We start from the raw sequence: 14,409 nt of genomic DNA, 5'->3' as shown, positions 1-14,409 counted from the left end.
GGTGTGTTTATTTTGCTTTTCCTCCAACTGCACCAAGTAATTGTTCTTGTTCTGTCGGTGGTATCACCTTCTCTAACTTGTCCAGTCCCAAAGGTAGTGGTACTATGTCTTGTAGTCCTGGTTTTAAGGCTCTTGGCTCTTCTTCGGCTTCTTTTTGCAGGTCTTCTCCGTGTTCTTTCAGAATTTTTTCTTTATCTTCCACTGATCTTATTTTAAACTTTTTCCCTTTAAAGGTAAAAGATAGGCCTTGGGGGAATTCCCACCTAAAAATGGTTCTGTTTCCTCTTAACGGGGCCACCAGATCTCCGTAGTTGGACCTGAGATCCAAAAGATGTTTAGGGATGTCCTTAAATATCTCCACTCTTGATTCACTTATTTCCAAGGTCTTCTGGAAGTGCAGACTTAATATTCTGTCTCCTCTCTTGATCGGAGGGTAATCAAACAGTCCCTCACCCTGTTCTTTCTCCCCCCCTCTTCCAAGTCTGAAAGCACTTACTATCTTAAAATCTAACTTGTCAGAGTCTAAGTTCCAAAAGTCTGCAAATTCCTGCGTAAGAAAGTCAATCAGACTATCTTTCTCAAGTTCAGGTACAGCCCTGATCCTTAGATTTGTCTGTTTTTCTTTTAATTCAATCATAGACAGCAATGACTTGTGGTCCTCCAGCTGTCTACATATCGGTGGTATCTTTTCCTCTACAGCCAATGCTTTTTCCTTGGCTTCTTCAGCTGTTTTTCGGTTCAAAGTAGATTCCTGCAGAAGTTTCTCAATAGATTCTGTATTTGAGTTCACCTTCTGCCCTAAGTTATTGATGCTTGACGTGTTTTGATCAATTTTAGTTGTCGCTTCAGCGACTTGTTTGCTTAATTTTTCCAAAGATTCAAAAATTTTATCTAGAGCTGAAGCTAAACCCCCTTCAGATGCCATTCCTTTAGGCGCCACCTGAGCTGGATCTTCCCCTGGTGGGGCAGAGAGGCCAGATGCTGACGGTCTATGCTGCTGCAGTCTAATTTTACCCGATCTTGTTGTTTTTTCCTGAGTCAAGTCTGCCATAACACTTTATCTAAGGATCAAGGTCAATCCCACGGTCTTATAGTGGAAAATGCCCCTTGGCCAATTTGGAGTGGAAAATTCCCTGGCCAATTGTAGCAATTTCTAAGTTCCTCTAGGGGGACACAGTAGCAGTCCAGACTTGTAACAATGAAGTAACTTTTCCAACTTTCAGAAATCCCCCCTTTAACCAAGAAAAGCAACAATTTCAAGTCCGAAGAGACCCTTCAGAGTCAAAGTATCTCTCTTACAGAGTTAACTGTCAAAAAGTTGCATTATCCTTTAACAGCGCGATTCACAATACGGCAGTTCCATTGTCCCTTGACAGTCCGTTCCCAGGCATTAAGTGGTGGTCTTTGTTCCCTTTCTCTCTTCTTTTTTTGCAGGCAAAAAATACTTCTCCTTCCCCCTCCCCTCTCCTGCACCTCAGAGAGGGAGTTCTTTTTTAATTGATGTTAAGATTTAAGTCTTTTTCACCACGATTTTCAAGGTCTTAGCTTAGACAGTCTTCGCTTTGATCTATTTACAGAAAAACGGAAGGCGGACTTCCTGTTTACGCCTTCCCGCTTCAGTGCCAAATTAGTCCTTTTTTCTTTAAATTTCCCAATCTTCAAACTTAACCTACTCACGGGTAGTTGTTTGTTAGCCAAATTGTCACAGGAAAAAGGTCAGCGCTCTCCAGCAACAGCTGCGTGGCTTCACTCCACGGAAGAAGCAGTTGACTCTCAGCAGCGCGCCAGACTCCCCGTTTCGCTGAGTCCCACGGTCACAGGCTTCACCCGCCTGTGGTTTTCGAGGGGGTCCCCGCTTTGCCGTAGCGGCAAGACCCGATTTCCGCGGAGCTACTCCCTCTAAGCTAGAGGGAATCCACCATTGCTGATGGCGCCGCCTCCGGAAGTCTACCTGGAGCAGCAGAAAACAACCTTTCTCCCTCCTCTATGTGACATCCTTTTATATATTTGAACATGGCTATCATATCACCCCTTAACCTCCTCTTCTCCAGGCTAAACATGCCCAGCTCCCTTAGCCGTTCCTCATGAGGCATCGTTTCCAGGCCTTTGACCATTTTGGTTGCCCTCCTCTGGACACGTTCCAGTTTGTCAGTGTCCTTCTTGAATTGTGGTGCCCAGAACTGGACACAGTACTCTAGGTGAGGTCTGACCAGAGCAGAATACAGTGGCACTATTACTTCCCTTGATCTAGATGCTATACTCCTATTGATGCAGCCCAGAATTGCATTGGCTTTTTTAGCTGCCGCGTCACACTGTTGGCTCATGTCAAGTTTGTGGTCAACCAAGACTCCTAGATCCTTTTCACATGTACTGCTCTCAAGCCAGGTGTCACCCATCTTGTATTTGTGCCTCTCATTTTTTTGCCCAAGTGCAATACTTTACATTTCTCCCTGTTAAAGTTCATCTTGTTTGTTTTGGCCCAGTTCTCTAATCTGTCAAGGTCGTTTTGAAGTGTGATCCTGTCCTCTGGGGTGTTAGCCACCCCTCCCCAGTTTGGTGTCATCTGCAAATTTGATCAGGATGCCCTTGAGTCCATCATCCAAGTCGTTGATAAAGATGTTGAATAAGACCGGGCCCAAGATTAATTGCCTTGCTTTCTGTCTCTGAGCAATTGCATTGTTAGTCCCATCTTCAAACTCTTCTCTGCAGCAATAAGGGCTGGATTTAATGCTGCTCAGTGTCAAAGTATTGTAAAGCACTGTAGAAATGAGATGATTCAGGCAAACTAAATTAGTCAGGATTATGTAAAACAAAACGTGTTTGTACTGTTGGTATAATATCTCAGTTGAGAAATCTGCTTGCAAAATGAACACATTGCCGAATTGAGGGGTTTGCGGGGAAGGGAGTGTGTGTGCATGTCTGTGCCAAATTAGGCCTCCATTTCTCAGCTGCACATTGTATTTTTTTAAAAATTGGTTTTAGATGTCCCAATCTGGCCGTAAAAGAAGCTGATGAAGATGAGGAAGTGGATGATAACATCCCTGAAGTGCCCTCGCCCAAAAAAATGCTGCAAGGAAGGAAGAAGAAGCAAAGCAACAGCCGAATTTCCTGGGTTGGAGAGCCTGTCAAGGTATAAAGCCTGCACAGGAAAAGGCAGTTCAAGCAGTTGGAAAAGGGATTAGCTTGGTGTCTCACATCCAAGTTTGGGGGGCGGGGATGCAGAGATCCCTTGAGTTCAATCTTTGCATTCTTGTTGTGTATTGCACTTCACTGTGTCATTTGGGGATACCCAGCAGGTTGCACTCCAGATGTTGCAGGACTAAATCTTCCATTATCCCTGACAATAAGCCATGCTAGCTGGGGCTAAAGGGTGATGGACACCCGCAACAGCTGGAGGGTACCATGTTGGCTGCTGTTGTCGTTTAGTCATTTAGTCGTGTCAGACTCTTTGTGACCCCATGGACCAGAGCACGCCAGGCACTCCCGGAGTTTCGTCTAATTCATGTTGCTCACTTCTATAACACTGTCCAGCCATCTCATCCTCTGTCGTCCCCTTCTCCTTGTGCCCTACATTGGCTAACCCTGGTGTAAAACAATGTTGTGGTACATTGCTAGATGCCCAGTCAGTAGGTGTCCACATTATGGGCCTGATATTCCTGGGTGCCCTATCATTTGTGGTTTAGACACATCTTTTGTCTTTTTAAAAAAATACTACATTTTTTAAATAGAATCATAAAATTAGAGAGTTGGAAGGGATCCCAGGGATCATCTACTCCAACCCCTGCAATGCAGATGCCAGTCAACCTCTGCTTAAAAACCTCCAAGGAAGGAGAGTCCGTTCCACAGTCAAACAGCTCTTACTGTCAGAAAGTTCTTCCTTCCTGATATTTAGCCAGAGTTTCTTTCTTGTAATTTGAAGCCATTGGTTCAAGTCCTACCTTACAGAGCAGGAGAAAACAAGCTTGCTCCATCTTCGATGTGATGAATGTCACATGCTTTAGAGATCCTTTAAATATTGGAAAATGCCTAGCATATCTCATCACGGTCTCCAACCAACCAACCCACCCATAACAATCATTCTCTAGACAGTTCAGAAACCAAAAACATTAAAGCACAAACTAATTAAAGGAAGCTGAAACAATTTCTTTTTTGCAACCATGAAAGTTTGAGACATGCTTAGCAGAAAATGAAAAGAAATTAAATCCAAGCTATGCAGAGACCTAAAGAAGGCAGCAGTTCTACACACTGCCAGCCAGATGCTTTGGTTCCTGGTGCAGTTGTGGCCAGGCAACATCCTCTAATCCAGTGGTTACCAATTAGGGGTCCAGGGACCCCTGGGGGTCTATGGAATGCACCCAGCAGGTCTGTGGCCCCATCCCTTGCCTGCCCCAACTAATTTTTTGTCATTTTTGCATGGTAATATCACAAATTTTATGTTCAGTTTTAGCGCTGTGCGATTTTTCAATATATTGGCCAAAATCAGTTTCGAAATCACACCGTGATAATGATTTTGACCCAGCAATACACAGTAATATATTGCTCCTTGTACAAGGGAGAGCAGGGCAGCCAATTTCAAGGCACCACCAATTGCACAATGATCTCAGCTGATAACGCTGCTGATCTGAGCTGCCTTTGCTCACACTGAGGGAAAACAGGGCAGCTGATTGCAGGGTGCTGCCTTCTCTTCATGCTGACGGAGAACAGGGCAGCTGGTCACCCTCACTCCAAGGCACCGTGGCACTACCTTCCCCTGGCACTCAGGCAGAGCAGCTTTTCTCAGCAGGAAAGCAGCAGCAGCCACAGTGGGGTTTGATCCACACCCACCCTCTCCCACCCAAACCATGTGGTGGAGGGGACTCCACTTCCTCTCCTTCCCTCACCCATCTAATCCCCACGCCTCATTTCCAATTTCAGACTGTTACGATATTGAAGCAATGCAGCCGCGAGCTGCTGGTAGCTTGAAAACATCACATGATGGAATGTTGGGACTGTTCCGTGGGAAACAGAGGGACAGTCAATTCACAGTGCAGAGGGCACCGGAATTAGCTCAGAGTGTAATATGAGCTGTACAGGAAGTACAGGGGGAGTTTTTTTCTCTCGACTGCTGGAGTTTGAAGAGAGCAGTCATGTTTTTTGTAACGCTGCACAGACAGAAATAAAGGCATGTAAATACGTTTCTGTCTATCTCTTTCCCCTGCCGGGGGGGGGGGCAAGAAAGAGGGTGTGTGTTCTTCTCACACTGAGAAGGATCGCCTATCGCGACCTAGCCTGTATCCTGCTGGGGAATGCAGACAGGGAGGTCAACAGGAGATCAAGCCGGGTGCCTGGAGAGTGGCCAGTTCCTCCTGATAAAGGCTTGATTACCGAAATCTGGTAGCACAGAGCCGATGGTTTCGATCCATGGAAGCAGCAGAAGAGGTTGATGGATCGTACTTCATCCTCTGCAAGGAGATAAAGGAAGATATGGTAGCGTGCAGATGGAAGCTACAAAAGACGGCTGAGCACTGAAGCAGACGTTTTTGCTGATAAGCCAGGAGCAATGGAACCCCTAAGGTATGCTGAATTATGGGCTAAAAGAGTGAACGCAGATTGATTCTTCTCTGGTTCACAAAAGCTGCTTTTTGGATAAAAAAACAGCACTGAGAGAGAGCCACATTCTTCACATTCCTGGGCCTGATAAGGTTTGTTGTTCAAGCCTGGAATGTCCAGTTGCTAAGCAACGAAACATCAGTAAAGTGGAAAGTTACTAGCCAACACGGAAGTAAGGCTGAGCACTGTGAGAGGCTTGAAAAACACTGGGAAAACAGCGTTTGTTTTGTCTGCTATCTCACTGCTCTTGGAGGGACTTTCAAAACAGCCTGCGTTTAGCTGCCAAGTGCAACGCAGTGAACAGCCAATAGACTTGGATTACAAGCTCACTGCTGAAAGCTGAGGCTTGAGATTGAGATGGCTTTGTTCTCTCAGAAGCTCCGAAAAGCTTGTGAAGCTGGAGTAAGAAGCAAGAGCCGAAAGTTGACTACCCCAGAAGGGGAGAGCCAAGATGGCGCTGGCCAAGTTCCTGAAAGCTCATCGAAAGCTGAGGAGAGCTTTGACCCCAAAAGGGGGAGTGAAGGAACTGTTGCTGTTGATGTTCCTATTCTTGCTGCAACGGATGTTGCTGACAGGGAGAGTGAGGCTCGGAGTTGTAGCGCCGCCATTGCAAGGGAAGAGCAAGCTGAAGCTCTGAATGTTGTCCGTTGTTTCAGTTGTGGACAGACTGGGCATCTTCAGCGGAATTGTAAGAAGCCATGTCAACAGAAAGGAGTTAAAGGGAGCTCTGCAAAGCCTGAGGCGTCAGGCAAAAGTCGTACTAAGTCCCAGGTGAAACCCGCAAAAGCATTGCTGTCAACAAAAGCTGCATTTTCAACGGAGAACGCTTTTGTTCTTGACACGGGTTGCACGCAACACATGATGTCGCACAGAGAACTGTTTTCAACGTTTAAGAAGCAAAGCTTCACTGTGAAACAGGCCAATGGCCAGGAGCTGGAAGCGACCGGGTTTGGAACTGTGTATCTTGAGAGTCTGAACTTGACTATTAACAATGTGTATTTGGTTCCTGATTTAAAGTTCAATCTGCTGAGTGTTTCGCAGATCACAAAGAAAGGACTGATTTTGTCCTATGATGGAGAAAGCTGCAAAATCTTCAAAGATGGAGAGCTGTATCTTTCTGCCAGAGAGAAAGATGGACTGTATTTGTTGACTTTTAATCAAAATGATTGCATAAATTGTAATGCATCTGAATCTAACATGATTTCTCTTGCAGGTATGAAGAAAAACGTCCAGAAGACGACGCAAGTAACCAAAGCTTTTCAGCGAGTGTATGCTGATGTGATTGGTCCTCTAGCACCATCTAGAGGCAATGCAAGATATTATCTTGTGTGTGTGGATTATTTCTCTCATTATGTGTGGATATACATAATGCACAAACCACAAGAAGCCTTAGAAAGTTTTAAAGAGTTTTGTGACAAGGTTAAGGATGTTCATGATGCTAACATTGATTGTCTTTTCACAGATGAAAAGCCAGTTCTTCTTTTGCAGGATTTTCAGGATTTCCTGGATAAGAAAGGGATAAGGCACAAGACTGCTGTTTCAGCAGATGCATGGAACAAAAGTGTCTGTGTGCAAGTGAACAAAGAATTGCAAATTGGCATGGAGGCGCAATTGCTGAGTTCACATTTGCCACATGAGTATTGGGCGGAATCGTTATTGTGTTATTGTTACTCTTGATTGAGAAAGGTTTGGGAAGTTCTCCTTTTGAAAAGCTATTCCACAGAAAACCTTCTGTTGCCCATTTTAAGGTTTTTGGGTCTCATGTGAAATCTGATGCTCCAAGTGGAATAAAGAATGCTAGAGACATTTTTGTGGGTTATGAAAAGGGTCTTTACAGAGTAATTTTGTCTGAATCTGGCCAGGTGATTCTCACAAAATTTCTAGAGAGTGCTCCTGAACAGGAGAGAGTAATTGTTCACACATTTCCCACTGAGGACAATTCAGATGATGATGATTTTACTGATTACAGTGGTACTGAGAGTGACAGTAATAGCTCAAAGAGCTCAGTTGACACAGTCATTGAGAGGAAATCTCACACAATGACTAGACCTTCACAGGTGAAGGATGAACCACTGTTTACTATTGGAACTGGTTCTCCAAAGAGTCCTGAGACTGAACCAGTGAGCAGAGAGGATCAGCACCTTATACACAGGTCCAAGAGAGTTACAAAAGGCGTACCACCCAAGAGGTATTCCAAAGAGTTTGCTAACTCAGTTGTAGCATGTGTTACTATTGTTGACAACTCAAGACAGGTTAAAGGTGTGTCTAAGTCAGAGACAAAGACACAACAGGGAGTTGCCAAGCGTAACACTACATTCCCTAGCCAAGGTAATGCAGATACACTCATTCCTTGGAAGTCGGACAACCAGAGAGGTACACTGGGGAAACCAGTGGCGGGTAGTTCCAAGGGTGGAACTGAAACAACAGGGGAGTGTTATATGTATAACAACTGTTTGTTTTCTTCTCTGGATCGCGCTTTGCTCGCAGCGCACATTGATTCATATGGGGGAGTATGTTACGATATTGAAGCAATGCAGCTGCGAGCTGCTGGTAGCTTGAAAACATCACATGATGGAATGTTGGGACTGTTCCGTGGGAAACAGAGGGACAGTCAATTCACAGTGCAGAGAGCACCGGAATTAGCTCAGAGTGTAATGTGAGCTGTACAGGAAGTGTTTGTCTCTCTCGACTGCTGGAGTTTGAAGAGAGCAGTCATGTTTTTTGTAACGCTGCAAAGACAGAAATAAAGGCATGTAAATACGTTTCTGTCTATCTCTTTCCCCTGCTGGGGGGGGGAAGGAAAGAGGGGGTGTGTTCTTCTCACGCTGAGAAGGATCGCCTATTGTGACCTCTGCCTGGATCTTGCCGGGAAAGCAGACAGGGAGGTCAACAGGAGACCAAGCCGGGTGCCTGGGAGAGTTGCCAGTTTCTCCTGATAAAGGCTTGATTCCCGACACAGACATCTTTATATATCAGAATATCATGATGTTTAGCTGCTGATATATCATGATGTTGAAAGCCAGATATTGCTCAGCCCTAGTCTGGTTTTGTATACTGAAAATCCTTTGCTTTTTAGGGAGTACCCCACATTTTGTTCAAAAAATTGCTTTGCAGAGTTAATTTCCATAGAGTTATCAAAATATTCAGAAGTAGGGGGTCCATGGCTTGAAAAATAGGGGGTCCTCAGTAATTAGCTGATTGGGAACCACTGCTCTAATCCCTTCTGCCAAGGCAGAGGGAGCTCTGAGATGTGATGACAGCAAGCAAGGTGGGTGTCAGTGTGCTTATGTAGTCTTCAAGACCCCAGCACTGGTGCTTTTCTCGTCTTGCCGTCTCATTGACACTACCCTCTTTCTGTCTGCAGATTGACGGCAAAAAGGATTTCTACCAGAAGGTGTGCATTGATTCAGAGGCCCTGCAAATTGGTGACTGTGTCTCTGTCAGCCCGGATGACCCCACAAAACCTCTTTACTTGGCAAGGTGTGCTGTCATGTTGGTGGTGTAGGGGCTGGGCTTGGACTCAACCTTCTGTCCTGTTGTGTAACTTGGACAAAGGCTACCCAGAAACTGTATTTAGGGATAGTGGCAAGTTGCTGATTAGGCTGTATACAATATGTATGTATTTTATTACCAAGCATGTTAGAAAGAGAGAAGCCATGGAAGGGGGATTGCATTTACTGGTATGAATTATTCTGAGCCCACTGCTGCTTTCTAGAAGGTGGTCTCCCCTGTTCAGTATAGGCTTCTTTTGTAAGCTGTTGCAATGTCCTGGTTAGGGGGCTGAGCTGTGAAGTAGGAAGCCCTAGGTTGAAAGACGGCCTCAGCTGTAAACTTTTCAAGTGGCCCTAGGCAGTCTGCTCTCTCCCACCCCCAGTCTTCAGTATAAAGGGGTCTACTGGCCTACTTACAGAGTTCATAAGGATTGCTGTTTTTCTTTGGAGCCTTTCTAACCCTTTGACTTGCACAGAGCTATAGGTAAAGTCCTCTTGCCTGCCCCACGTGTTTTTTGATGCATTCTCAGCTAGGCCACCTTTTCTGGGAGTGCTTCAGACAAAACATCTTTTTCCGAGGGGGTGTGTGATGTCTTTGCCTTGGTTTCCAGTTTGAAGCTCATCTTTGTTCCTTCTCCCAGAGTCACTGCCATGTGGGAAGACGCCAGCACTGGGCCGATGTTCCATGCCCACTGGTTTTGCCGTGGCACTGACACCGTTCTGGGAGCAACCTCTGATCCGCTGGAACTTTTCTTGGTGGACGAGTGCGAAGACATGCAGCTGACTTACATTCACGGCAAAGTCAATGTCCTATACAAGGCTCCCTCAGAGAACTGGTCCCTAGAGGTATGTTGAGGAATTCCACTGCTCTGGCAGCTTAGATGGAAGGGTGGCACCACTGTCTCCCTCTGGAGATGAGGGGCCAGGCTAATATGCGCACAGTTCTCCACTATGTCTTGTTCTTATCTTACACCTGGCTCCAGCTTTTGGGAGGCAGCACTGCAGCGGCCCATGGCAGCTACTTAGGTTGGTCACAGCACCATGCCAGAGCTGCCTTTGCCTGCTCATGAGGAGTAACATAGGAAGAAGTTAGGTAACTGTAAGGGGTGGGGGGTGTATGTGTGTATACACACACACATACACACACTTTATATTTAGTGGAATTGGTATAATTCTTAATTCTAAAACAGTCCCTAAGCAGTGTATATAAAATAAAACATACATTCAAATTACAGTGGTATGTACCTAAGGTTACATACGCTTCAGTTTATATACACTTCAGGTTACAGACTCCGCTAACCCAGAAATATTACCTCAGGTTAAGAACTTTCCTTCAGGGTGAGAACAGAAATCGTGCTCCGGCGGCGCGGCAGCAGCAGGAGGCCCCATTAGCTAAAGTGGTCTTCAGGTTAAGAATAGTTTCAGGTTAAGAATGGACCTCTGGAATGAATTAAGTACTTAACCTGAGGTACCACTGTATCAGTAAGAATCAGACTTAAATACAAACTAGCCAAAAGAAAATTACAAGATATAAGTAATATCAGCAGGTACAAAATAAGCATTTTAAAAGAAAACCACATGCTAAAATGTCACATTTGCATATCTTCACAGGCTTGTCTAACTAAACACAAAAGGCTTTAGCCGGTGCCAAAAAGAATGCAGCCCAAGTGGCTGCCTAATGTCAAAGGGCAGGGAGTTCAAGGGCATAGATTCTTCCCTGCGGAAACATCAGTTTCCTGCAAGTGCCAAATGAACATCCTGTGGCATTTGTAAAAGTGCCAGTTCTGCAGATAAAGCAGTAGAGTGGGCATATATAGGGTAAGGTTGTAAAGAGGTTCCCACCCTAGTCAGATTAGGCTGCTGGCTGCAGGAGGGCTGCCTGGGGGCCCCATGTCAGGGGTCTGGGCCAGGCAAAGCACCAGCTTTTTCTAAGACACTGGAAGGATCAAGTCACCTGATGATTCCAGTAGGAGCTGTGACTTTATGTGCAGTCTCCTTGCAAGGTGGTCTTGAAGCATAGGTTGTCCCACCCTCAAACATTTTTCTTTCCGCTTCTGCCAGCATCTGTTGTGGCATTTCTTATTTTATTTTTACTTCCAGCTTCATAGGGACACCTTGGGCATGACTCTCATCTCTCCCCCACCATAACTATTGCAGCACATTTTCTTTTTGTATCCGGTCCATGTGTTGCCATTCAGAACATCCTGCAGCCAGGAATTCCTCAGACAAACTGAACTTGGGCTTTTGTGGCTTCTGCGTGTGTTTGGGTGCATGTGCACATGCTGAAATCATAATGGCCATTCTTGTTCTGCTTAGATAATCTGCTTGCTTTCATCTCTCTCCTCCCCACCCCTCAACTTCCAAAATCTTCTTCCCATAGGGAGGGCTTGATACAGAGATCAAAATGGTGGAAGATGATGGCAGAACATATTTCTACCAAATGTGGTATGATCAAGAGTATGCCAGGTTTGAGACTCCGCCAAAGACTCTGCCTCCTGAAGACAACAAATACAAGTTAGTGCACCAGACTAGAAGGCTTTGGCAGGGGAGGTGTAGCTGGAAAATATTGAAAGTGGGGTAGAAGGCATGGATGTGTAGCCTTCGGTGCGATAGAACTTTATGGCATTGGTTTGGATGCTCCAAACTGTTTCCGTTGTCCCATTAATCTAGCGCTAGAAGGTGAGGGTTCGTTGGTGTCCACCCCACGCCACTCAGTCTAATCCAAGTATCCATCTGCTTTTCTCCCAGGTTCTGCATGAGCTGCGCAAGTTTGGACGAGGTGAGGCAGAAGGAAATCCCCAAAGTCTTGGAGCCCCAGGAGGAGTTGGAAGGGAAGATGTTCTACAGCATGGCAGTGAAAAATGGAGTGCAGTATCGGGTGGGAGATGGAGTCTTCCTCCTTCCAGATGCCTTCCTGTTCAGGTTGGTCTTTGAACTGGCTTCTGGGTGGAGCAAGAGAAGGGATTGCTTAGTATAGGGCTGGCTCCTTTGTTGATAATGCAGGAATCAAAAATCCAAATTGATTCATACCAGCCCAACGCATTTAAAAATGTTTATTTTTCAGAATATCACATCTTAAAACGTCATTTAAACATCAACAGTAGAAGAAAAGGGTCACTAAAAGGGAAGGAAACTCGTGGGATACAGTTGTGGGAGTTAAAGAATTAAGAAAGAAATGCAATTACATTGCAGATCTTCAGGGCAGCGTTCTAAATATTATTGATCAGTCAAGAGTCCTCAGCACAGCCTTGCAAACCAATCAACGATAATTATTGTGCAGGCCACAAAATTTTGTTCCCATTTGTCTGCCCACACTTATACCAGTTTGAAGTCACTCTCCTCCTATTTGCAGAAACTTTGACTTTGTGTCGCTCATTGATTGCCCTGGTTTTTATTTCATTCCCATTTTCTCCCCTCTCCCCAGCCTGAGGCTTGCCAGCCCTATCAAGCGGCAGAAGAAGGAGGCCGTAGACGAGGAACTGCATCCTGAGCATTACCGCAAGTATTCTGAATACATCAAAGGCAGCAACCAGGATGCACCTGAGCCGTATCGCATCGGCCGAATCAAGGCAATCTACTGCAATATTCGCAGCAACGGCAGGCCCAACGAAGCAGAAATCAAGCTGCGTGTATACAAGCTTTACAGGTAAACAGCAACCAGGATGGCTTTACCAGCAAGATGGAAAAATAAACTTTGTTTGTGAATTGGGGATACAGAAGGCATCTTCCATATGCATATCCCTAAATGGGAAACTTTGTGTCTTCCTGGGGGCAAAGACCTTGCATTCAGGGTTGCCCATGAGGTAACCCCGCAAAGCAAAACAAAGATATATGATCCTGGTAACTTGCTGTTCAGGAGAAGGAGCAATGTTTGGATTCAGGACCAAATGGCCACAACCAAATGCATCTTTGTATTTTAACGTGTTATTTTAAAAAATGCTAAGATCAGTTGCTGAATGAGGATTGCAGCAGGCAGGGAGGAGCAGCTTAGCTCTTTCCCCCTTATTGTGGTCTTGATGAAAATTCCTGCTCACTGAAGCTGCTGTTGGGGGGGGGGGAATCCTCTGTTTGCGTCAATAACGTGGACACACTTTGTGTCTCTTCTACTTAGGCTCCCTCCTCCTCCTCCACTGTATAGCAGGTCAGAGGGGTTAGGATGTATGTGCCCTACATAGTGGAGTGTAGAGTAGTCTTTATTGAGGACTAGCAAACAGTGGGCAGCTTACAGTTATAAAGAGGGGTCCTTCCTTCCTTCCTTCCTTCCTTCCTTCCTTCCTTCCTTCCTTCCTTCCCTCCCTCCCTTCCTTCCTTCCTTCCTTCCTTCCTTCCTTCCTTCCTTCCTTCCTTCTACAGCCCACCTTTCCTCCAAGGAGCTCAAGGTGGCATACATGGTTATCGTCCCACTTTTATCGTCACAAAACCCTGTGAGGTAGATGAAGTTGAGAGTGAGTGACTGACCCAAGGTCACCCAGTGAGCTTCATGGTAGAGTGAAGATTTGAACCCAGGTCTTCTAACACACTAACCCCTTTGGACATGAGACGTAGGGAGCAGACCTCATAAAGGAAGTTTTGAGAGAACAAATGGTTGGAAGAAGGCTTGAGGATTTTTTACATGGTGATTGGTTATGGTGATGGTGTTGATAGATGTCAGGAGGCAGGTGTCCTGTGGGAAGTCCCTGCATCCTGGTAACAAAATGGTGACTAAGGAAGATGTACATGGGCAGCATGGGACTGAGGGAGAAATCCTCAACTTAGAAAAATGGCTGGCTGGCACACCAGAGAAGAAAACACCGAAATGTATTTCTGCAAAGTGTTTGAACTGAAGGTGGAAGGGTGGAAGAGACCAGTGCTAGCCAATTTAAGTAAAACCTTTATTTTTGAACTCTTAAGTGCAGCTGTTTTGTAGTTCATGAAAATCTTTAATAAAAATTATTTTTTTAAAAACAGCAGCAGCAAGTAAAATACATAGTTCTAAAGTGCCTTCTAAGATAAAGTAGCTGAGCCAACATTGAGAAACATCTGAAATGGCAAAAGGTAGGCCTACACTAGGCTATGATGTGAGCAGGTACATTTTGTTCATGTAAAAAGCAGCATGTGTGTGGAGTGTCTGCTATCCCATTCTCAAATGTAAATATCTCATATGGCCGCTTACAGATATTACTATAAAGTCAATACAGTAAAATCCGAAACTGCCTAAGATCAAATCTGCATATGCAAAAATGAGTCATTGCAGGCCTTCCAGAATAAACATGTTTTCAAAGCACAATTAGAAGTGCAACAACCTTTCTCTCAGCCTGACTCATTCCTAGTATTGGAGCTGGGCTTGTGG

General features: G+C 45.2%; 1 protein-coding gene across 1 annotated transcript in view; it reads left to right on the top strand.

Moving 5' to 3' along the window:
- Positions 1–14,409, top strand: part of DNMT1 (DNA methyltransferase 1) — a 62,398-nt gene that overhangs the window by 33,216 nt on the left and 14,773 nt on the right. The window contains exons 17-22 of the mRNA XM_081177333.1: positions 2,983–3,130; positions 8,954–9,069; positions 9,722–9,926; positions 11,461–11,594; positions 11,829–12,002; positions 12,505–12,726. Of these exons, the coding sequence (XP_081033459.1) occupies positions 2,983–3,130; positions 8,954–9,069; positions 9,722–9,926; positions 11,461–11,594; positions 11,829–12,002; positions 12,505–12,726 (999 nt within the window). The remainder of the gene's footprint in view (positions 1–2,982; positions 3,131–8,953; positions 9,070–9,721; positions 9,927–11,460; positions 11,595–11,828; positions 12,003–12,504; positions 12,727–14,409) is intronic.

Source organism: Podarcis bocagei, assembly GCF_964188305.1.
Source record: "Podarcis bocagei genome assembly, chromosome: 17".
NCBI lineage: Eukaryota > Metazoa > Chordata > Lepidosauria > Squamata > Lacertidae > Podarcis > Podarcis bocagei.
Note: the sequence above shows the minus strand (reverse complement) of the source record. Positions and strands in the feature narration are given on the sequence as shown.